Below are 24,923 nucleotides of genomic sequence, written 5' to 3' on the forward strand. Positions count from 1 at the left end.
TGATCAATTTTACTAAAATCATAAAAAAAATCACCAAATGTGATCAGAAACAGAGACGTCTCCAATCAATTTACCTCAAAACTACTGATAATGATTCAGAGTTCAGACCAAGAACTCGTCCAATCAGCTGACCAATCAGAGGGCAGGAAGCTGTAAGGTCAGACCAATCACCAACATGGAGGACAATGATTGGACAGAGATCTTTTCTGATTGGTTGGACAGTTTCTATGTTTAACCAATCAGACTTTTCCCTAAAGAACATCAGTCCAGGTGTATCTTTAGAAAGTTCCCCAGGTGTAGAATGTACCAGTGACCTGATGGACCTAATGACCTGATGGACCCTGTGACCTCAGGGACCCGGTAACCTGATGGACCTGATGACCTGATGGACCCGGTACCTGGAGGTACTGAGAGATAAAGCCTCCTCCTCCAGAGATGCTGGAACAGAAAACTGTTAGGCCTGGTTCTGGTTCTGTGGGACCTTCCTTTGTGTCCGTAGAAAGGTGCAGGTTCCTCCTGAACATGGCGTTCAGAGCAGGCCAGGTTTATCCGCTCTCCTTCCTGATGATGAAAGTTGCTGCTTCACCTGCAGCGAACAGGAAGCCCCGCAGTGGCGTGAGGACGGGAGGCGCCGCGGAGCAGCGTCCGTCTCCACCAAGGTCGGCGCTGATGAGGCGAGGACGGCGGCGCGGGGCGAGCCCAGGGGAGCGGCGCCGAGCGAGCGGATCAAACAACAGCAGAGAGGAAGAGGAGCTGATTTATCTGATCAGAGTTCTGGGTCATTAATTAGAAACTCAATTATCCAAACCTTCCTTCATTAGAGGAAGGAGCGGCTCCTCTTCCTGGCCAGTCGTGGCAGCCAGCGGCCGAACCACTGCGCTCCGAGCGCCGCCGCCATGTTGGCCCTGGTAACGAGCAGGAGGCACTCGCTGCTGCTGCCTGATTGACGCCTGAGTTCCTGGTTTTAATTATTCCTCGGACCAGAACGGCCCCCCCGCTCCTGGAAGCTCATTTGCCGGGTTGGTGTGCATGACAGAAATGTCATCAGGGCCAAAATGGCTCCCAGCGCTGACAGCCTTTCTCAGGGAAATGATATTCTTCGGATCCGGCGGAGGGCGGGTCGGTGGGCCTCGTTAAAGCCTGATAGCAGGTCTTTAATATTCACCGTCTTAATTAGGGCTGCAGTTAATTTCATTAAATTCTTTGGCTGCTAAATGAAGCAGATTATGAGACATCTTTTATTGCGAAGCGTGAAATTACAGCCTGCCGCTGCCAGTGGCGCCGCTAATGAATTACAGGGTAAATAACGCCCGAAATCAGCCCCCAATTTAAAGAGAGAGAGAAGTGGGGGTGGGGGCCGGCCCACAGAGGCTCCGGACCGGGATCAACCAGAACCAACCAGAACCAGGGGAAAGACTCACCTGGACCAGGTTTATCCAGATGTTTCCTGAACAAACTGACAGATTTTCATGTAATCTCGAAAAAAAGAACAATTTGAAAAGTCAGACCAGTTAAACAATCACCAATCTATAAGAAATATTCAGCTTTACTTCACAACTAGAACCAGCTCAACCAGTTAAAGGTGAACTGGTTCTTTGAACAGGTTGGGATCTGTGGCTTAAACAAAACCTGCTGATCACATTTTTTTATTCTTACACAATCAGATTTCAGTCTGATTGGTTCTTCCTGTTCTGAGATGTTTCAAGGTCTCTGTCAATTTAAATCCAGATAATTTGCTGCTGACCACGACCCCAACTCAACGTTTATACAAAATGGCTGCAAACAGACACAACCAGACATGTCTGAAAAGCACAAGTGGAGCCTCCTGCACAACCAACCAGAAAGCTGCAACAAAACTTCTGTCTTTTCCAGCAGCCACTGTACAGCCAGAAAACCAGCTGACAGAACGCTGGAGATCAGCAGCGGTTGCTAGGTAACAGGTTAAGTTCCACTGTGGTTGCTAGGTAACAGGCTTATAATCTGTGACATTCTGGAGGTTTCTGAAACGGTTCATTTTCCAGACACCAGAAACTTGATCTTATTGCCAAACTAATTTATTTTCAATTTGTTTCTAGAAGCAGCTGAGATGCAAACAGAACTGAAACAAGAAGTGAGTTTGTCGCCTTAAAGACGGAGCAGTTGGACCCTGATGAGAGCAGAAACCAGCGATGCGTTCAGGGACAGGGATTAGGGGTCCACTGGGACCCGTTTGGAGGGTCCGTGTCCGGCTCAGGGAGGGAGTAGAACCAACAACCCGGCGGCTCAGCTGCTGTTTTTACAGCAAATTAATTTGTCAGACTGTTGCTGTTCAAAGCTCCCTGGTCAGCCTCTCTCCGGTAATTATCGGTTAATTAGCGGCGCAGAGCAGATGTTGGAGGATCCCCGCACCGTAAACAAACGCAGCACAGGAGGAGAAGAAGAAGAAGAGGAGGAACAGGAGGAGGAGGACAGAGCAGCCGGCGGCTCCTCTGAGGCTCGGCGCTGCAGGGAGGCTCTAGAGATCAAAACCAGTCAGGAAAACGGACATTTTTCCTGCGTTTTGGCTGCACCTGAACGCCCCTCCAAGCATCCAGGTCTGGATCCAGAATGTCAAAGTTTTTCTCCAGACATGTTGAATTCTGGGTAATAACTCGTTTACGCTAGTGAATCAGACTTTGGGTGATTTCTGAACAGTTCAGCAGAACCTGAACTCTGAGCCGCAGCCCAGCAGCAGGTCTCCAAGTCCTAGTCCAAGCCCAGCTGAGGCTCCCTGAGTGGGGCTGTAATTGGGTGTTTTATCAGTGGAGTGTGTGCAGGTCGTGCTGGCGGCGTGCGGCCAGCGCCGGGTGTGTTTGTGTTCATTTACGGCTCTAATTGAGTCAGAGTGGAGGATCAGAGCGCCGCTCTCAGCCCAGAGTGTGTGTGAGTGCTTTTAATGAGTGTCGCTCTCCTAACGAGGGCGTTCCCGCGGTAACAAAAGGCTAAGCCAGGCGCCGACACCTCGAGTTGTTGGAGAGCAGCGCTAATGAGCCGGCGGCCGGACACACGCACCGCGGCGGCGGCGCACACACAGCCTGAGGAGAGGAGAGCTGAAGGCGTTTACACTGACACTCAGCAGCAAATTAAACCAATCAGGACCAGTTAACCAATCCAGTTAAACCAGTAAATTAAACCATCTACAGTCACTGGACCAACCTGAACCAGACAACATGGCTGACAAACATTTTACCAGCTCAATGTCTGTATTATTGATCATCTGAATTATTGATCATCATCATCAATAACGATGATGATGAAACAGAGATGAAACGTCATCTCTGTTTCATCCACTTTCCTCTCCAAACCCTGTTCAATCTTAAACCAGCTGTGAAACTTTAAGCTGCTACTCAACAGGTCGTTGCTAGACAACCAAAGTTTGGGGGAGCCGTAAACTGCTGTTGCTAGGCAACCAAAGAGTGAGAGAGTGAGTTGAAGTTGATAACTAAACGGTTTGTTCCTTTAGCTCATTTAAATTATTAAATAGTTTTGTTTTGTATTTTGTTCAGTTTGTCATTCCTGCTTAGAAAACAAAGTTTAATAAACGTGTTGGGGTAAATAAATTATGTAATAAACAATTTAAATACTAAAATGAACAATTTTTATCAAATAAATTCATTTGTAAGTACTTGCAATTATTTCAGTCCATATTTATTTTTTAATAAAGTGAAACAATTCGGTTTGGTCGGTCCGAGAGCTGCTGCCAGGTTCCCTCCATTTCCCAGGAAAGGCGGGAATCGCCATAGCAACCAGTGACTCAGCATTTTTTCCTAATCAATTATTTAGTAGGTGCAGAGCAGACAGAAAGTGTTTTCATTGCTTTTATTCTAAAAAGGTAGTGGAGGTCACAAGGAGCTGGAGGTCAAGGTGAGCTGGAGGTCAGGCGGAGCAGTGTGTGTGAAGGAGCTGCTAATGGAGGACAGTACAGCGCTAATGTCTGGACCTTTTATTTACGGCCAGGGTAAATAAAACACTGAGTGTAATTATGGAGCGGCATCTGTCAGGATCATCAACCAGTGAACACACACTTCCTGCGGAAGCAGCTGGAGCCGCTGGCCCGTTTCTGGTCCAGAACATGGCTGATCAGCAGGGTGGAGACGATGTTTCTGCTGCAGCTTCAAGTTAAACACATTTCAGCTGTTCAGAAAGTTTTGGCACCAGATCAGTGTGTTGACTTATTTTATGACAGTTAATTTACAGCATAATCAAGGATTTCTAATTAAGATGTTTATCATTATAGCATAATGTACAGCTAAAGAATTTACAGAAATAAACTAGTTTATTTATTAAACATATAAAGCATTAAAAGAGTGGAAATAAAACAGAAAATAAGGTTAAATATTTTAGAATAGATTATCTCCTTCTGTTTTTTGGCCATGATGTTGCTCCACAGAATTTATTTATAAATAAATAAGTTTATTAAACACATAAAGCATGTCTAAGGTGGGAATCAAGCAGCTGAATGTTTTATTCATCATCATGTCATTGTGTTTTTTGGCCGTGCTGTTGCTCCGTAGAACCAAAGTGAATAAATAAGGGTGCAGAGAGTGAAAACAAGACGCTGTGCTGTTGTTGGAAATGAAAGCTGACGTGTTTCATGTGAAATGATTAACTCCATAATGAGTCTCTCAGGCTCTCCACGCCAGCAGCAGCACCACAGAAGAAGAGGAGGAGGAGGAGGAGGGCTCGTTTGAAGCCGCCGGGCGCTGAAGGAGCTTTTTGCCGGTTATTACCTCGTCTCCTCTTCAGAACATGACCCCCCACTCAGATTACAAACGAGGCCGCGGCGCAGACTCGAGAGGCCGCCGCCGCAGAGCCATAATTGCCTGATTCGCCGGTCCAGCTCGCCGCCGGTGGCGCAGACGCTCTTTTCTTCCTTCAGACGGTGCAGAGGGGCGGCGGCTCCTCCTAATGATCCGGACCCGGACCCGGGAGAGCTGGCGCTCTAATTCATGTCAAGTGTGTGATTGTGATGAAGGCGGACCAATCAAAGCGCCTCACCTGTTTGATGGGGATGGCGCGCCCGCTGCCGATGCTGTCGGCCCGATTCTCCAGACCTTTCTTCTCTTTGTCCGGATCGCTGGCCTTCCTCGACTGTGGAGCCACAACACACCATCATCATCATCATCATCATCATCATCATCATCGTCAGACCGGGTCCGGCTGCAGCAGAACCTCATTCATCTACAGAAAACGCTTCATTAACACGTTCAAACACAACATGGGCCTGTAGAACCGAGTCAGAGCGTCTCCACCGAGCATCAGGCTCAGATAAAATGTTTAAATTAGCTCAACCGACTGGTTACCATCGGTTACCGCTAGCTGCAACACTACCTGTGCTAATGCTAAAACACTGAGGAGCAAATCACAATAACCAGAGACATGATCGCTCTTCCTAAAGGGATTTACCAGCTGTAGCTAATGCTAATGCATGACTTATACACATTAGCTAAGCTAATGTTAAACCAACATATTTGGCTATAGTTAATGGTTAACCTTTACCACTAATTATAAATATTAGCTTAGCTAATTCTACCTGCTATGCCAACATGATATTTGGCTATCGCTAATGCTAAAGCTCTAATTTATCCAGGATTCTGTACTTAGACGAAACTAAATGTTTTCAAAGTTAGCACTAAACAAACGTAGCTGTGCTATTAGCAGATTAGCGGACATATAGCCACCATTGTCAGTTACTTCCTGGAGCGTTTTATGAAATCTGAACAGTTTTAAAATAAACCCGCCATGTCGGATCCTCTGGTACCAGTCCAGAACCACTGACAGAACCCGACCTGCTCCTGCGATTCTGTCTGACCTGATGCTGAGATCAGAGACTCACGGTGAAGAGGTTGGAGCGGCGTTTGGACTGCTTCCTGACAGGTGTGGGAGTGTTGGCGGCCTGTGGTGCGTCGATGCGAAGCTCCTTCTGGCTGGTGCTCGGCGTGGACGGAACCGACGAAGAGTAGTCACTCAGACTGCCGCCGCCGTTACTTGTCTGCAACCAGTACCAGAGCACCGAGAGGCTGGGTCAATGCTCACCATGTGAAACAGGATAAAGACACAGAAAGGAAGCCGAGCGAAGCGGACCTGGCTGACGTGGACGGCTGAGACCTGAGCAGCGCAGACGGACGTGTGACTTGGAGAGTTGGGGAGTGACTTGCAGGGTCCGATGGAGAGCTGCTGCTTCTTCCTGACGGCAACGACCTTCTGGGCAACTGAAGGACAACGGCAACACAACGGCAGGGTTAAAGACCAGGAGATGATACAGGTCTGGATCCAATCAATCAGTCAACCAATCAATGAACCAATCAACCAACCAACCAGAAACAAACTGCTAAGGGTAACACCAGGCAGAGATAGCGATCTTTAATCCAGTCAGTGATTTCTAAACTACCATCAGTACTTAAAGACTCTTCTCTTCCTGGTTTTAGTCAGAACTTCAGCAGCAGCGTTCTGGATCAGCTGCAGGAATCAATGTGACTAAAACATGGCTGAGTCTCTGTGATCCTGAGATGTTGTTCAGGCGGCAGAAGGCCGTCTTTGTAACGTCTCTGTGTGTCTCTGGAGGTTCAGACGTTTCAGGCCCTAAGAAGCGTTAATTTTCTGCGGTTGAACCCTGGCTGTGATTCTGAGGCAGCAGAGAGTTCAGACTTTAGAGACTCCATTATCTCCGTTCCAATAAACTCTGGCCGGCTTCGTTCTCCCCCAGATGAAGCCATTGTTTTAATTGGGCTCGTTAAAGCCCTGGGCTTCGTTAACGAGGAGCCGCTCGTAAACATTTACCTCCAGGTGACTCGGGCCGAGCCAAGGGCAGCGAGAAGAGAGAGCGACCTCGGCGGTCTTTAAAGCGGCCGCTGCGGCGCAGAGAGGCTGTTCAGAACAAAAACAGGCGATGAAAGGAGGCGAGCGATCAGGGCGAGCGCGGCGGCGGCGGATCAGACGCCGCTCCTGCTGCTCGGCCACCGCAGCTGGCAGGCTGTATTTTACTCTGAGGGGCTTTAACAGTTATGATAAGGTTGTGCTAAATATTTAAACTACATGGTTAATACAATTTAACTCTATCCATCAATCTCAGCTCTGCGGTGAGAAGCTGCCATTCCTTCTAATGTACACGTCTCCCCTCTGATCAGATTTATGGCGGGTGAGGCGCAGCGGGGCGGAGAGGTGAGGAAGAGGGGTGAGGCGGACACTGCGGCGTCTCACTCTTCTCACTTCACACTGAGGAGCTGCTTCAGCAGATCTGATTTATTTCACAGTTCAGGAATCAAACTGACCAGGATGAGTTGGTCGGGTCCCAAACATCTGGGTGGGAGGAAAACGGCTGACAGCTTTTAAAAATGGATCCACATTTGGAAAAGAAAAGGAGATTAATTAAAAAAGACGCAATAAAAACATTAAACTATGTACGTTCTAGTTTAGGGTTTCTTACTGTTTCATGTTCATGCCATGTGCTAGCTTGCTTGCTAGCTCGTTTGGCTACTAGCTTGCTACCTTGTTAGTTTTGTTTACTAGCTTGAAATGTTGCAAGTTTGCTATCTTACTTACTAGCTTGCAAACAAGGAATCTAACCTATTTTCTTGTTAGCTTGCTTACTACCTCGCTACCTTATTTGCTAGCTACCTTTTGCTTGGTAGCTTGTCTGTTTGCTAGCTTGCTACCTTGTTTACTAGCTTGATATGTTGCAAACTTGTTATTTTGCTTGCTACCTTACTAGCTTGTGTGCTTACTAACTAGCTTTTTACCTTTATTGCTAGCTTGCTAACTAGCTTGTTACCTTGTCTGTTTGCTTACTAGATGGTTAGCCCTACACCTTATTATCTCACTGCCTTGCTAGTTAGCTGGCTCATATCCACCCCAAGTCTCTACATCCATATGACTAATATACAGGCTGTATACGTATTGTCAGTTGTGTGTGTGTGTGTGTGTGTGTGTGTGTGTATTGACACACTGGATTCGATCTCCTGGTGATTTCTGAGCTGTATTTATGCATGTGTGGTCATTATAGCTCATTAATGAGCGCTAACGAAGCGTCCAGAGTCTGCACTCCGACACGGATTATAAAGAAGAAGAGAACCTCTCTCTCTCTCTCACACACACACACACACACACACACACACACACAGTTTATGTGTGTGTGTGAGAGAGAGAAGGGGTTCATGTCAGTGTAATTAAGCTAATTAAATTAGTGCGCTGATGGACGAGAACGCACGTCGCTGTCACCCCCTGAGTCCCTCACACGGAGGTCACGCTCCGCTCCTCCCCCCACCGAACCGACCGCCTTCACTTCACATTACAGGAAATCAGACACACAGAGACAGACACACAGAGAGACACTGAGGACAGACTGAGACACTCTGAGGACAGATGCTAACAGGACAGGTTACAGACTTTATTTGGGGTCTGACAGTAAAACCCCGAGCAGCCGTCGGTTCTACCAGCTCAATCTTAATCTTTACGTTAAACAGCCTCTCAGTTACATAATTCAGCTCTCATTAAGGTTTCCGTGGTAACCAGGACTCTGGACCTGGTGGTGTGCAGGTGTAGCCTGTCCAGGTAACAGAATCAGCAGTTCTGCTTCCTGCCATCATTATCTAGCTGGGTCTGAAGCCCCGCCCCCTCAGCCGGCTGATCGATCACTGAAGGTCACAGAAATATGTAAACAGCATCGATACGCGCTCATAAATTGTGATTTCATTCCCCATCGACTCACATTTACTAAATGCAGTTTAAATCATGCGGTTCAGGACGGATCTGTCTCTGCATGAATCCTCCATTAATCATTAATATCAATGGAAACCAATCAGAACCAGAACCACAGCGTCCTGCAGCAGCTCATGACTGACACAGAAACAAAATCAATCCGACTCGTCGTTTCATCACCAAAACACAAAACCAGCTGGAAAAATGACCTGGAGTCCACATCTGATCTGCAGAAAGCAGAAACAGAAAGAAACTGGAGGAACAGCAGCACCATCAGAACCACTGCAACACATCTAATATAGATATAGACATGACAGATAAACCAGGACTACACGATACGTCCTCATGTTAAATGTTTGCAAACTTCACAAAGCAGCGTCTCTTTACAACGACACAGATAAGTTAATATCAAATAACCTCCATACTGCTAACGTGTTAGCTTGCTAGCTAATTTACTAGCTTCCTACCGTAATGACTTGCTAGCTGGCTTACTAACCTTCTATCTTTCTTGCTAGCTTTATGCCTTGATGCTACATTACTTCTTACTTTACTAGCTTGTTTGCTGGCTGCCTTGCTAGTCAATCATGGAGCAGCGCTGTCTGTGATCTTGACCTGGTCAAACTGTTAGCTTTGTGTTTTGATGCTCTAGAATACATCTAGTACCTAGTAATAAAGCTCTATAATCACCTCTCTCTGTGGCAATAATTTCATCAAACCCTCAGTCTGCGCCAATGAAGATTCATCCATATGTGTATGATGCAGCTCATTATCTCAGCAGAATAACAGAGACGATCCTGATGTTACACAGCCGATCCCAACAGACCTGAACTATTCAAAACAGAACAATGTGATAAAATAAAGTAAAAATAACATCAGATTATCACCAGACATGATGAGAAATGAAAGAGTAACTACAGTGTAAAATAATTTCTGCTATCTTTCCCAATCAGCCATCTTGTTTGCATCATTAGGCGTCATCGCTAACCTAATTCCTGTTGGGAGACTTTAATTATGTCCAGGTTTAATTTTTTCAACAGTTTTCTAAATAATGAGTTGCATTAAATTATTGGAGGCGGGACGTTAACACCTTCATTTTGATTAATTATTTACATAAATTTTAACACAATTAATCTATGTTTTTTTCAAATGATCCTGAAGCTGATTGCATATGAAAACACTTTGATCAATCCGACGGTTGAGCAACATAAAAATAAATATCTCAGTTTGAGATCATACGTCTGTTTGTTCAATAACGTACCAGTAAAAATGTTTTTTAATTAAAATGTTGATTATTTAATTGATATAAAGTTTGATTAATTAGATTAAACGTTTTAATACACGAGAAATTATGACTGCAAAAACCTAGAAACGCTGTATAGATGCAGAAAATTCACTGGACGTCTGGAAACAGGCAGACTGCTGCGGTGACACACACACACACACACACACACACACACACACACACACACACACACACACACAGTGCTGCAGGCTGCTGCTGTCCACAGAAACATTAAACTCTTGGTTCTGCTGGATGATTAGAAAACTGATTAATCTGAGATAATGATGAGACAAATACAAGGAGGCAAATACACACACACACATACACAGACACACACTCACTGACACAGAAACACACACACTCACCCAGTGGAATAATTAAGAGGATAATCAGGCAGCGTTTAGTCTGCAGACTTTTCTCCTGAGGCTCGGCTCTGCAGCGCCGCTCAGAGTGGATAGGCTGCCCCCTGCTGGACCAGCGGCGCAACAGCAGCGCTGCTCATCATTACGGGTCGCAGGTTGAACACCGCTGGACCAGCCGGTTAATGTTGCCTTCATGGACTGATTTAAAGTAGTAAACTTGACATTTAAAGTTGCTGCGGATGACTGTGTTGCTGTGTTAGTGAAACCGGATCCGAACCGGAACCAGGCGGCCGGGTCAGTGAGGACTCTGATGGCTGCGGTCACTTTCAGCCGTAATGTCCGGCCCTTCATCTCCCCCCCTCCTCATTATAAAAGTTAATTGCGGCTGGTCGGAGCTGAATAGCCGAGCGGCGCCATTTCGCTCCTAATTGCGGAGCGATTAAGAGCCGATGGAGGAAAGTCACCTTCCCGCAGGAGCGGCTTACCGTCCTGGAAGACGCGCTCCACGTTCAGCCCGTAGGTGGCGCACGTCTCATAGTAGGTGCAGCGTTTCAGCTCGTTGGAAAGCTTCCTGGCGCGGCTGTCGTCGATAACCCGCGGGTTGGACGAGCTGATGGCGTCTGGAGGGAAACGACCAGAAGAGACGGTCAGGAGGAGCTTTAGCGCCCTCTGCTGGTGGACAGGCTTACACACCGATACAATAATAATAAATACAAATAAATGATTAAATAAAATTAATAAAAAATAAATTAAAATAAATGATAATATAAAATTAATAAAGATAAATTATAAAATAAAAAATAAAAATTTAATTAATAAATACATTAAAAATGACTAAAATTTAAATAAGCACAAATGAATGACTAGATAAATTAACAAAACAAAAATAAAAAATAAGTGATTAAATATATCTAAATAAAATAAGATAAATGGATAAATTATTAAATTAAATGGATAAATAAGTTAAATAAATAAATAAATAAAACTAATAAATAAATTGATTAACTTAGTAATAATTAAAATTAATGAATGATAAAATAAATAGATAAAATCAAAATGAAAATCTCAAATCACGGATGAAAGCCAGTGTTTCTTAAAGAAATAAATTAACAATTAAGTAAATAAATCAACTTAATAAAAATAAAGTAGTAAATAAATCATTACACAAATAAATCAATAAAAAATAAATAAAAAACAATGAATGTTTGATTTTTATTTATTGATTTTTATTTACTGATTTTCAGTAATCAGAAAAATGAGCTGACAGAGATAAAAGTTTTGTTTCTGATGGACTCTCAGCCTGCTCTGGTTCTGGTTGGATCAGAACTGACTGGCAGTATTATGCTGAGGGCCCAGTTTGATCTGAAGCAGGTGAGACAGCAAGAGAGCTCCAGAAGTGAACTTTAACCTCCAAACAGAACCACTGAGAAAAGCACAGCAGAGGCTGCATCATGATGTGGTGTGACAGAAATGAAAGATGCTCACATGTAATGCTGCCTGTCGCCACCAGAGGGCAGCAGAGGATCAGACAGGAAGTGTGAGTGGATCAGGATGTTTCTGTGTGTGTGTGTGTGTGTGTGTGTGTGTGTGTGTGTGCGCGTGAGCGTGAGCACCTTGGGTTCCCACCAGCACCAGCGGCAGGTCGGCGGTGTTCCTATAGGACGCCAGGCGGCTGTAGTAGTGATAAACCGTCTGGAAGCTGATCTCATCCTCCAAGCTGAAGACGAACACCACGGCGTCCACCCACAGAGCAAACTGCACACACACACACACACACACACACAAACAGGTCAGAGCAGACCACAGGCTGATTAAAACTGAAAAACTCGATGGAAGAAAAACACCTTTATAAGAAACAAATAATCAACCAGCTATCCGTACAGATTAATCATGATGAATTTATTATTGGAACCAACCGGGTTAATAATCAGTAATCATTAACTGGAGCTGAAACAACAACACAGACAGAGCAGAAATGAAGCAAAAAAAATAAAAAAATAAAATATGAAAAACTTTCTGTAAATCTGTTTTTTAATACAACATAATCAATAAAAATCTACTAGCACCTTTTGATATCAGTTATTAGTCAGTTAATTGATAAAAATATCAACAGAAAAGTTTGAAAATAAAATCTGTTAATAGATTTATGGATTAAAAGGAATTTAATTATTTGTTTACAACTTTTAATACGTTTTGAATATTATATTTAAAAAGTTTAAATAAAATCTGCAGAATGTCAGGTTTTTTTAGACAATTAATCATCAGAATAATTTATTAATCAATAGTTAGATAACTATTGATAACTATTGATTAATAATAGTTAATCAATAGTTATCTATTGATAACTATGGATGTATGGATAATAGTTATCCATACATCCATTGATGTATGGATACATCAATCCATACATTGATGTATCCATCAATGTATGGATACATTGATGGAATATTATATTTTATTATTTTCATACTTTTTTAAAATCTTAAAGCTGTCTCTCAATAAATATTTTTTGCAAGTAACTTGCAGAGTATAATAGTCCACCAAAATGAGAAATGTAATTAATTTTAAGTTGAAACTGAATTAAAAGCTGATTTATTAATCATATTTATTCACCCGGTATGAGCTGCAGTACCTACCTGCGCCTCTGGGGGGCCTCCTTCATCCCTGATGAGTAACAGGTGACTCTGGCCGTCCACCACGATCTCCTTCTTAAAGCGCCCTCCTGCGGCAGAGAGGGGAGCACAGCTGATTGGTTCAGCAGCTGAGGTCACAGGGGCTTAAACTAGCGCCCCCTGGCGAACAAGATCATTATTTAACAGCAGGGTCTCTGTTAGCTTGGTGCTAAACCAAACTCTAAAGCCACAAATGTTCCACGACCGTTTGGAAAAAGGTGATATTTAGACAAATATTTTCTAAAGGAAATTGTATCAAAAAGTTCGGAGTAGTTTAACCTCTGGCCTCTAGGGGCGCTGTTCAGCCGGATTAAATGCTGCCGTTTCCTGACCCAGTGAACCTGATGTTCCGTCTGACCCGCCCCGAAATCTTACTGGACTCAAACCGCCATCCAGTCAGACCTGAACTGGAAAATTTTCTCTTCTGGGTCAGAATGAGATTTGATTTCATCAAGCTACTGAGGATGAAGACGACGAAGAGCTGGAAAACGGCAAAGTACGAAAGAGAGGCGGAGCTAACAGCTAGCTAGGCTAACAGTCGGCTAGCAGCAGCTGATTGGAGTCGGCTTTAGGTTCTGCAGAACCGATTGGGTTCTTAAAAACATTTACCGTCAAAACAGAATTTGGAGGAAAAATCTGAAACACAGAGGAGAAAGTCTAACTTCTTATCTGGTTATACTTTATTACTTGATAAAAATAATCTGACCTTCCTGCGCATTTTTAATCTCGACTTGTTACATAATTAAATAAATTAACATATACAATCTAAATAAGTAAAATATTTTAAATAAATAATTTTAAGCAAAAATATAAAAAGAAAAATCCTTAAAGTGAGTAAAATATAAAATGTTATCAATAAACAGTTTTCTGGCTGGTCAGCTGAAGGTTTAGAGAAACTTTCTTGTGTTTTGTCAATAGGAGACAAGAATTGAGCTGCTGCCAAAGAGCTGCTGCTAGAACCAACACCAGCCTAATGGATGGATGGACAGAGGGATGGATGAACAAATGAACAGGTGGGCAGATGGATGGACTACCAGAGCGAGAATTTACCTGCATCCACGTCAGCTAGATTATCAGACCGTCCCAGAAAGCAGCAAGAGAGGAAACACAAAGCAGAGCAAGGTCAGAGGCTGAAGGACATGCAGAGGTCACAGAGACAGAGGACAGCAGGCTAAATCATCTGGTTCCTGTTCTGGATCTGCTTCCTCCTGGTTTAAAGGTCAGAGGTCAGGTAAGTTTCTGTCCTCCGCTAACGGCAGCGCTGGTCTGTCTGAGTGGCCCTGAACGCACCGCAGAGCAGGACGACCCACCGGGCCGCCGCTGCTCCAGAACCAGAATAGTTCTGGTCTGTGGTCCGGCTGCGTTGCCACGGTAACCCGGGCCCCGTGTATTTTTAGAGCGGAGGAATGCGCTTCCTGCTGGAGCCTCCAGCTGCTGCTGAACCGGACCAGAACCGGACCAGAACGGGCCGGTACCAAGCCCCAAACATGGAGTGAAAAAAGAACAACTTATGTACTAATGTTAATAAAAATATAGAAATAAATCTGTAAAAAAATAAGGATAAATAATGGAATAAGAGTTGATTCTGTTCGGTTTGGTCCGGTTCTGATCAGCATAACATTCCTGCAGTGAAGCTGGGTCTGTGAATGTTTTGGTCGGTTCCAGTTAGAGGAGACGCTCTGACCCAGTTCTGCTCATTATTTTGGTTAATTTCTGATCAGAACCCAGAGGAATCGGGTCAGACCGACACCAGAACCCCTCACCTTCAGGAGACTCTTCCTGGACATAGGTTCCTGTCAGGTACCGGTGGACCAGCGCCGACTTCCCGCTGGCCAGATTACCCACAATGCCCTGTGAGGAGACAGAACCAAGCGATTAGTTCTGATCGGACCGGACCGGGCTGACTCGGACACGGAACCGGGACTCACCACTTTGAGTTCTGGTACGGTCCGGCTGAGGGTCCACTCCTGGCTGTTGACGAAGGCGTCTGAGGAGAAAGCAGCGGTTAGTCAGGTCGGATCGGGTCGGTCCAGAATCACGGCTCACAATTATTCATACTGCAGCACCACAAAACCCAAAACATGACCTGAAGTTGGTTCTGATTCTGCGAAGGCCCGGTCACCAGGAAAACATCAGAATTTTATTCAAATCTAAACATTCACTGTAAAACTGGAATCTAAACGTTTGGTTAGAATTAAATGATTAATTCAACAATTAAAAATTTATTCTGTAATTTAACAGATTAAAAATCTGAAGATTCTTCTTACATTAAAATGTTTTTTCATATTTTCTTATTAATTACGAGACAAAAACTGACATTGTGGAAAAATATACATATATTTTACAATAAAGGTTCAAAATGAAATGATTTTTTTCCCTAAATAAATCCTGAATTTGTTCAGATGATTCAATAAAAGCAGGAAAAAATTACAAATTATTAAAAAAAAAAAAAACAAAAAACACTTTTTATTGTAATTCTAATCGCTTACACTGTAAAAACAAATCCCATCTAAAATATCCTTAGATGAGGTAAACGTATTTTATTTGGATGAAACACCAGAACCGGGTCACACATCAACCCATTTCCATCTCCAGTCATGAAAAGTAGCTTAAACCGGTTTTGAGTAGTTTACACTCAGCGTTTTGTTGCATTTTGATAGTTTAAGTCGGCTTAAACCAGCCGTGGACTTTGGGACAAAGTTTATTTTTGTTTGGACTTTTCCAGAGGTTTGTCCACAGAATGTGGTCAGGGTGATCCTGACCCGGTTTTCAGGTCCAAACTTCCGTCCGCATGGAAAGAATGCAGAGCGACGCGTCCTGATTGGCTGGCGGCCTCACAGAGGCGGGCATTGTTCGGCCTGTATGGAAAGCTGATGCGTCACGTAATGCCAGGCAGGATGTTGATCCAGCTGCTTCCTGTTTTCCTCCACTGCACCAGGTGATGGACCAGCAGCTTCAACTGGGAGGAAACCAGTAACCAGCCAGCAGCTGCTGGGAGATCCAACGGTACGAGGACCGTTTCCATAGAGACGTTTCTGACAGGAAGGCGAACAGAGGGACTTGTCGTAATCTGCCTCAGTCAGCTGTCTGCTGGGCTGAGAGGTGGGCGGGGCCTGTGGTGGGCGGAGTCACTGGGAGGGGTCAGTGGTGGGCGTGGCCATCAGCAGGCGGGATCTCCTCAGATGAGATCAGACCCACGGGGTCAGGTTGGGTCGGGTCGGTTCTGCTGCTCAGGCTGCAGATATTCATGGTATGAAGATCATCCAGAACACGTCAGAACCTGAACCTGTCTGCACATCAGCAGACAGCCAGCAGAGATTATTATCAATAATTAATAAAATAAAAATGATTTAACATGGACAAGATATTCAAAAAGGCTTCATTACTTCTTAAATGAATAATCATGAGAAAATTATTCTAGTTATTTATTTTATTGGAATTTAAATTGCTTTAAATATTATATAAATATATATTTTTTATTTTTTTTATTTTTATTTTTTTTAATTGCTTTTTATTTTGTCCCTTTAAAAATATTGAACCTGTTTATGATTTCATTTTTACATTTTTTAAATGTTACTTTTTTTAGTTTTGTTTAATCTTTTTATATTTATTTTTGATGAAAACAGTATTTTTCTAGCCACAACTTTATGTTCATATTTTTCTTTATTAAATAGTTTTATATTTATTTTTGCCTTTTTTAAATGTTTGTTACATATTTAGAATTTTAGCATCTTGATGAAAAGTTTCTATCCGTCTTCAGTTTTTCATTATTTATTTTCATAGATTTGGTAGTTTTATATAATATTAAAAAAGTCTGCATGGATAAACTGATCAAAATCTCCTGGATGACGTCAGTCAGCAGCTTAAAGAACGACAGGAATCTGCTGCTGATGCGTGAACGTCTCACAAACAGCTGACAGGGTAAACAAGAGCAAGCCACGCCCCCTAGACAACAGACCACGCCTCTGACAGTGAGATCACGCCCATCGACCAACAGGCCACGCCCCTGTACCATCCCAGCTGCAAAGGGACAAACAGAACCAGAACCTCCTGATGTCGGGTTCTTACTGGTTCTGACCCGTTCTGGTAGACGAGTTCTGCTGGGGTTCCCCTCCGGAACCGTCTTGTTCTGCAGAACAAAAGCTGTCTGTTTGCAGGTCAACCTGTCTGACAGGTAACACACCTGGAGGAAGAGGAGTGGCTCTTCATCATCAGCTGCTCTGTCTGCAATTCGTCCTCCTGATGACACTACATGCAGGGTGGTCCAACATGCGGCCCGGGGCCATGTGTGGCCCCTGACCGCAGCTAAGAAACAGTGGATGTGTGGCCCTGAGGCAGAATCACTTCCTAAACTCAGATTTCCATGGCAACGTCATATTTTACATGGAAAACCCACAACAACAGATCAGAGCATGAAGTTCTGCCACAAAGATTTAAAGAAAATTCAGATTTTAACATCTAGAAATGAAGCAAAAACTGTAGAAATGGAAAATAATTGATTCATAAAGTTAAATGTAAACATGAAGGAAATTTTATTCTCATGGATTCAGTGATAAAAGTTTGGATTGGACAAAAACTGGAGGACTGGTGACCCAGAGGGAGGTCTCTGGACCCAGAACCAGAATCAGACCCAGAGTATCAGAACCAGACCCACCCTGCTCTTATCTGAGCAGCAGAACCAGAACAGGTCCAAACAGAACCAGCAGTGGAGCCATGATCCCATCAGATTCAGACCAGAACAAACGATCAGCGTGAAGAGCAGGAAACAGTGATAGGCTATCTCTCTCTCACACACACACACACACGGTGTGACCTATATCTGAGCCTGTAATCAGCCGACCACCACCCCTCCCCCGCCTGCTGCTGGCAGCCTGCCGCCTGGCTGCTCCTCTTCCTCCTCCTGATCAAACGCTCCACTCCAGCCGGTTCTGGCCCTCCTCTCAGGGCAGCCTGGAGGCCGGGGGCGTCTGGCTGAGATGAGCCGGGCCAGCTCAGTCTCTTGGGCTTTGGACCAGCAACCCGCAGGCAGCAGTACCAGCAGGTTCTGACTCCTCCAGGAAACAGGAGTAACGGTTCCTGATGGTTCCTAATGGTCCAGAGAACCCAACCGGGTCAGAGAGGTTCTTGTCCATTACACTTCAGCTTTATTCCTCTGGGACCATTAGCCATTAGCTAAATATTGTTTAGTTTTCATTAGTTTTAGTTCTTTCATATTCTGGTTCATTCTTAGATGCTTCGGTCAAAAGGTCAGAGTGATTATGTTTACATAATAAATACTAAACAGAAACTATATTCATTTATTGTTCATCAACCAGCTGCCTGAGTTTTCAGATGTTTGTAGCTCCGTATTTCTCCATCAGCTGATCTGAACAGTTTGTTTCACATCAAACTGAAATGCTAATAAATAAAACAGAAAAACAAAGAATATTATTTATAGTTTGAATGCTTTAGTTTGATAAAAGCACAATATTTTCAGTTATAGTTTTCCCATTAATTCCAGCTTTTATTTGTTTCACTTTTCATCAGTTTCAGTTTTCCTTCTTTAGTCAGCGTTAGCATTAGCTAACTGTCCTGTTTCTACCGTCATGCCAACAGCTTCATCACATAAAAGTCAGACAGACGATCAGCCTGCTGTTTCCCCTGCAGACTGAGGGGTTCCACTGAGCCAATGCTAACATTAGCCTAGCGCTAGCTAGTTGAGGCAGAGCGCTAGTTAGTATGTTAGCAAGAAGTAACAGCAACTGACAAGTCGGACTGATGCGAACATGAGATCTGCACATGTTCATTACCGTCTGCACCAGTAGCCAATCACAGGCTGGGATTTTCTCATCCAATCAGAGCGCTCCTTATAAATACTGGATAACCAACCAATTAAAGCCAGCAAAACTTAATGCTGCAGCAAGCTGCAACAAAACGGCAGCAAAAAACATTTAAATACTTTAACTCTGAGAATATTAGTGAAGTATTAAATATTATGACTTTATTTTACCCTTTATTAATTATTTTAATTTTGTTTAATTTGAAACGTGACCAGAATTACACAGAATGACTGATTACAACTTTTTATTTTAATTCTATATTCTATGGTTGTTTTTTTTAAACTGGTTCAGCTCAATAAGAACCAGAACTAGTTACAGAACCTGTAACAGAACAAGTCCTCAGTCCCGGTTCCTCCTGGACCGGGCCAGCTGTCTGACTTGTCCTGACTCAGCCTCAGGCTCTTTATTTTTAGACGTTTGTCAGAAGTTTTACTTCCTGGTTCTGACCCGGTCGGTACTCTGGGCTCTTATTGTGATGGAGCCTCCAGCTGGCTGAGCTTCAGGATAACTGGATCAGCTCAGCGTCCCAGTCTGACCGGGTCAGACGCTGGTTCCAGAGTGGGTCGGGTCAGCAGGTCAGCAGCGGGGGGGTGGGGCCTGTGAGGACGACCCACCTGATTGACCGGACCTCAGGAAGTGAATCACAGAGTACAGTAGAGGATGTGTGATGCTGCGGGCCGCCAGAACCAGTTCAATAAACCCTGAGGGCCCAGAGAGCGGCCCTGCCGACCTCATTTCCTGTCACTAAAGCTGCTATTGAGCGCGCTCAGTTCTCCTCTCAGGAGGACATCACTTCTGCTTGGCCGAGGATGTAGGTCACACGCGGACACACACACACACTCATGCATACACACACACACACTCAGGTGTGTGAGGAATCCCAGAAATGTTTTCTCCCTCTGAGCCGTCAGTCCAGCTTCTGTCTGGAGACGATAAGAGATGTTTAAACAGAAGTCAATCTAGATTCATTTTCTAGATTATGATTCTGGGTAAATCAATTAAAACATTTAGATTTAAAAATATATTATTGATCTATAGTTTAGATCTTCTCTGGTATTTGTGTCATAATCTCAACCGTTTAAAATAATCTGAATTGAGGATTATTTGATAATCTACATTTCACAGATGAACCTGCCGGTTCTGGACCGTTTGGACCGGGTGTGCTGCTGCCTGCAGCAGGTAGCAGGTGTGTGGTTACCATGGTTACCGGTGGCTCCGCCCCCGTCCATGCTCTCCGTGCTGGATGGCGCCCCGCTGCGCCGCAGCGACCTGCTAATCCCGGGGCTCCGGACCGCGCTGGGCCTGGAGAAGAACCCGCTGAAGAAGCGTCCCAGCCGCCGGTCGCCCCCCTGTTGCGCAGCGCCGTCGCCCTGGTTGTCCCGTCGCTGCAGGTCGCTGTTGTCCAGCGTGCGGTTCTTAGCGGCGCCGGCCCTCTGGCGGCTCAGCTCGGTCAGGGAGTCGGTCCTGTTGAGGACGGCCCCCACCTCCAGGGTGCGGCTCTTCTCCCGGGTCCTGGTTGGCGGGGCCTGTGTGATGGGCGGGGCCTGCTCAGGGAGTGGGGCCTGCTCAGGGAGTGGGGCCTGTGGCGGCCCGTCTCTGGACGTGGCGTGGAGCCGCAGCAGCTCTCCACTGATCCGGGTCCGGACGCTGAAGCTGAAGCTGCGCTGCAGCAGGCTGGGCTTCGGGTGGGCCCCGGGTTTTGGCGGGTCCCGCTCCTCCATGCTGCGGGCCTTCAAGAGCCTCCTCACCTTGGCAGCAGCGGTTTCGGGCCGCGATTCGTCGCGCTGCGCCCTACGGGACGCCCTGAGCCGGCCCAGCTCCAGCTGACCTGTGCTGAACGTCCTGAACCTCCTCATGATGCCACCCTGAGCTGCCGCCGCCCTGAGCCGCCACCCTGCCACCCTGCTGCCACCGCCCTGCTGCCACCCTGCCGCCGCCCTGAGCTGCCACCCTGCTGCCACCCTGAGCTGCCGCCGGCTCCGGCTCCTCCTCCAGCACCCCGCCCCCCCGACCCCTCTCTTCCTCAACCCCCCCCAGGTTCTCCCTCTTCACCAGCGTCAGGGAGATCCGGTACACGGTCTTCCTCTGAGGTGCTCCTCTCTCCATCAGCATCCTGATGTTCCAGATGTTTCTCACTGTCCTGGCTCCGCTCCGGCCGCCATGGCGTTCCCCCCCCCTCTGGGCTCCTGCTCCTCCCCCCCACTTCACCTGGGACCAGAGCGTCGCTGCCTCAACGCTTTCAGCTGCCGCCGAGCAACGAGGAGCTCCAGAATGCTGCTGCTGTCTGAGCCGCTCCACTGATCACTGACACCCACACAGAGCCGGCAGGGGAGGAAACCTGGAGCGGAGCGCCAGGGAGGAGGAGCCAGGAGGGGAGGAAACCTGGAGCTGAGCACTGGGGAGGAGTAGATGGGAAGGGAGGAAAGCTGGAGTGGAACGCCGGAGGTGGACTGGAGGCGAAGCTACACTCACATCAGATCCATCTGACCAACTTTCCTAGGAAAGCGTGACGGAGGGAAAAACTGCCTCTGATCTGAACTCTGAGCTGCAGTTTGTTTAAATGTAACCGACTAATAAACCAAATAATAACACAACTGAATCCAAATTGTGGCCCCGGGGCCATTTGTGACCCTTGAAATGCGTTTGTTTGGACCCTGACTACAAGTCAAGAAAAAATTTGTCAAACAAACAAACAAACAAACAAAAAAATTAAAAACCAAAATCTATAGAAATGATCAGTTTTTTTAAAATAAGGCAACAGTCCAAAACATTTTTGTTTTGATACATAGATTTAATTAAAAAACTGTTTAATAATAAACTGGTAAAGCTAAAATAATAAATTATTTTTTGTGTTTTTAATTTTGTCTCCAGTGTAAAAAGTTTGGACACCCCTTGGATGAACTGAAGGTGTCCAAACTTTTTACTCTAAATTAAAACTGAAACATTTATTTTTAATATGTTTGCTGTTTTTATCTCTTCATTAATATACCAAACGGATCATATTTTCTCCTCTGGGTTTATTCTAGTCTCCAGCAGGAAAACAGGAACTCCAGTCCAGGTTTTCCAGCCTGCTCTCTTTCCCCACAGTGCTGGCTCTTCCTCCTCCTCCTTCTCCTGCAGCCATACAGGCTCAGGCAGATCTGCAGCTCCAACAGCAGACTCCCAGTCCCAGCTGGTCCTGTCTCCCAGTTTGGGATGGTTCCTCCAACCAGAACCAGAACCCAACATGTTCCCTCTACAGAACCAGCAGAGCTGCTGGAGCCGCCATGTTGGTCCTGCTGTTTGCAGATGATGCTGTGATTTAAATGAAGCTGAGGGAAAATCCCTCAGCCTCTCCGGGTCTCCCAGTGTTCCCAGTAGAACCTCCAGTCTGGGTTCTGACCCGGTTCTCAGACGTCCAACCAGCTGGTCACATCACAGATGTTTGTTTTTATTCTAATGTTACAAAAATTCAATCTGGAGCTGTTGTTTCCATGAAATTTGAATTAATCTGTTCACATGATGAGTCGATAATAATCACGGTGGATGTAGACAGTTAACGGAGTTTTATTCATAACTCAGCCAAGGTGGCGCTAACGCTCATCTGTCAGCCAATCAGAGGAGACATCAGCATCTTGTTCAGGCCTTGGAGCGATAAGCCCCGCCCACCTGGGAACAGTGGTTTGGGGGAGCTCTGGTTCCACTTCCTGTTTTCTTCTGTGTTTCCTGCAGTAGTAACTTGCGGCTCTGGTCATGTGACTCATGATCCAAAACAAAGAGAAACCAAAATCATCCCAGAAAAATAAGAGACTTTCTAAAGTTGAACTTTGACCCTGTATGGTCTGGATCCCTTCATGTCTCAGTGTCTCCAGAATCAGAACCAGTTGTAGGGGTCAGAGGTCGTCCTGGAGACGTGGGAGGAGCTACGCAGGAGTTTGTGGATCAAACGGCCTGGTCCTTCATCCTCCTCATCCTCACCTCAGACCTTCATCATGTTTCCTCCTCTTCTTCCTCACTCTGTGATTTTCATGCGTCACACTGAAAACACTCCCTCCTCCCATCTTTCTATTCCTTCTCTCCGTATTTCCATACATCCTTCCTGAGTTCTGTTGGAGGTAAAACGGGTCAGAACCTCGACAGATTCTCCCCTCAGGTTTATCTGCTGACCTCTAACCCCCACAGGACAGACCTTTAGTCTTAGTAGCTCATTAAAAGGTGAGAGGCGACTGATTGGTAGATTCTGCATATTTCCCACCGAATGAAATAGAACAAAGAAATTCCTTTATTTTATACTAAATGTTTTAATATAAAAATAGTTTTTAATTTCTTAGCTCTGAGATTTCAGCCTCATCATTAATCAGCTTTAACTGGACAGTAACGGTTCCCCCATCAGGTTCATTTAACCTCATCGATCATAGAAACCTCCTGCAGTTTGAACTGAAACAACTGGAACCAGACCAGAACCATGAAGCAGCTGCTTGAAACCAGTAGATAGACTGAACTGGAATTGCTGGAAAACAGATGAAGATATCTGCAGCTGATTTAGGGAAAATCCACCAAGATGACAAACTGATGTCACATGTATGAAAACACTGAGGGATCATCAGCATAAAGACTGATTCACCTCATCGCTCACAATGTCACAGCTCTACAGCCTGATAACTTCATTAGCCTGTTAGCTTCGTTAGCCTGCTACCTTCTGGATAACAAGCCAACAAGCCTGTTGGCTTCTCTAACAAAAACCAAGCTGCTCAGCCACGTTCCACACGTATGAAAACACTAAGGTATCATCTGTGTAAAGACAGAAGCCATTTCACAAAGTAAAATGCTAATTAGCTGGTGAATTTAGCAGATTAATCATCAGGAAATGACAAACGTTCTGCTGAAACAGCAGATGATCTCTATATGTAGTTTGTTTTTATTTACACATCGCCTGTTTTGTGTTTATTGATTTATCTATTGGATGGTTGATTAGTGACTATAGAAAACTGACTGAAATGTTCCTTTATAAATAGTTATATAAGATATTAAATGAAAACAGTGAGTCTCGTTGGGGTTCCCCTGGGCTCTGCTCTTGTCTCCTCCTGATTCTGGTCCATGGAGGGACAGACAGAAACATTAACGTAACATAAAGGATGTAAAACCAGCTGAGGTCAGAGCGGCCAGCAGAACCTGAACTGGGTCAGTGAAGTTATCATGACCTTAGAGCGGAAAAGTCCTGGAACCCAGCAGAGTGTTGATGTGGTACTGGACCGGCCGCGTGGTACTAGACCGGCCGCGTGGTACTGGACCAGCTGCATGGTACTGGACCAGCTGCATGGTACTGGACCGGCCGCGTGGTACTAGACCGGCCGCGTGGTACTGGACCGGCCGCGTGGTACTGGACCAGCTGCATGGTACTGGACCGGCCGCGTGGTACTAGACCGGCCGCGTGGTACTGGACCAGCTGCATGTTGGTGCTGCGTTTCTCCATGCTATGAAATATGCATGCGGCGCTGCAGAGGCTGCCGGAGCGCTCACTGTGAGGAGACCGGCGCCGACCCAGCCCGGCCCAAACAGAACCAGGCGTTGGCAGCCGATTTTATCCCCGTTGATCCGGAAACTAAAGGCCGGATTTATTCAGGCGCAGGCGCTAAATCCAGGTGTGACTGCAGGTGGAACCAAACCAACAACCTGAGCAGCTGCAGCATCTTCTTCCCACGCTCTGCCTCACCCTGCAGCCTGGAAACTGGGTCAACCAGCAGCGGGCGGGGGAGGGGCGGCAGCAGGCCCCCTGCTGACAGCATCATCACTATGCACACACAGGTTTCAGTTTCCAGCAGAAAAAAACTCCTCAAAAACGGCAAAACAAAGCAAAGCAGGCGGCAGTGACCAGCAGTGACCAGCAGGGGCACCAGACAGCATGAAGGTTCTGTTGGGTCAGGATCTGACCCATGTGAACCCAGACAGGAAGCTCCTGCCCCACCAACCAGACGCTGCTGTGTTGCCATGGAGACCACTGTGTGGGGGTAGGGGCCGCTCTCACTGAGCGCGTGCAAACCAGGATCCAGACCTGGATGTTCTCCTCCTCCACCAGATTCAGTCAGGTCTGCTT

General features: G+C 45.5%; 1 protein-coding gene and 1 long non-coding RNA gene across 9 annotated transcripts in view; one reads left to right on the forward strand and one right to left on the reverse strand.

Annotated features, from left to right (window-relative positions):
- agap1 (ArfGAP with GTPase domain, ankyrin repeat and PH domain 1) overlaps window positions 1-24,923 on the reverse strand; it is a 57,823-nt gene that overhangs the window by 26,608 nt on the left and 6,292 nt on the right. For 2 of the 7 annotated variants that reach the window (XM_016681020.1, XM_016681018.1), the window contains exons 1-10: window positions 20,049-20,725; window positions 14,960-15,018; window positions 14,795-14,882; window positions 14,082-14,096; window positions 12,996-13,081; window positions 11,973-12,114; window positions 10,845-10,979; window positions 6,103-6,230; window positions 5,855-6,010; window positions 5,017-5,109 (exon numbers count right to left, since the gene is read on the reverse strand). In XM_016681020.1, coding sequence (XP_016536506.1) covers window positions 5,017-5,109; window positions 5,855-6,010; window positions 6,103-6,230; window positions 10,845-10,979; window positions 11,973-12,114; window positions 12,996-13,081; window positions 14,082-14,096; window positions 14,795-14,882; window positions 14,960-15,018; window positions 20,049-20,706 — 1,560 coding nt within the window. In that variant the 5' untranslated portion in view covers window positions 20,707-20,725. Of the gene's footprint in view, window positions 1-5,016; window positions 5,110-5,854; window positions 6,011-6,102; window positions 6,231-10,844; window positions 10,980-11,972; window positions 12,115-12,995; window positions 13,082-14,081; window positions 14,097-14,794; window positions 14,883-14,959; window positions 15,019-20,048; window positions 20,726-24,923 lie in introns of those variants that run through there. The other 5 variants (XM_016681019.1, XM_016681022.1, XM_007570707.2 and 2 more) reach the window with 5 other exon arrangements.
- LOC107838504 (uncharacterized) lies at window positions 13,088-14,586 on the forward strand. Of its 2 annotated transcripts, none has more exons than XR_001664580.1 (2): window positions 13,088-13,861; window positions 13,950-14,586. It is a non-coding gene; the product is annotated as an uncharacterized LOC107838504 (long non-coding RNA). The 2 variants fall into 2 exon arrangements; XR_001664581.1 differs by having other exon boundaries at window positions 13,088-13,249.

The sequence above is a fragment of the Poecilia formosa genome, unplaced genomic scaffold, assembly GCF_000485575.1.
Source record: "Poecilia formosa unplaced genomic scaffold, Poecilia_formosa-5.1.2 Scaffold266, whole genome shotgun sequence".
NCBI classification, from domain to species: Eukaryota; Metazoa; Chordata; class Actinopteri; order Cyprinodontiformes; family Poeciliidae; genus Poecilia; species Poecilia formosa.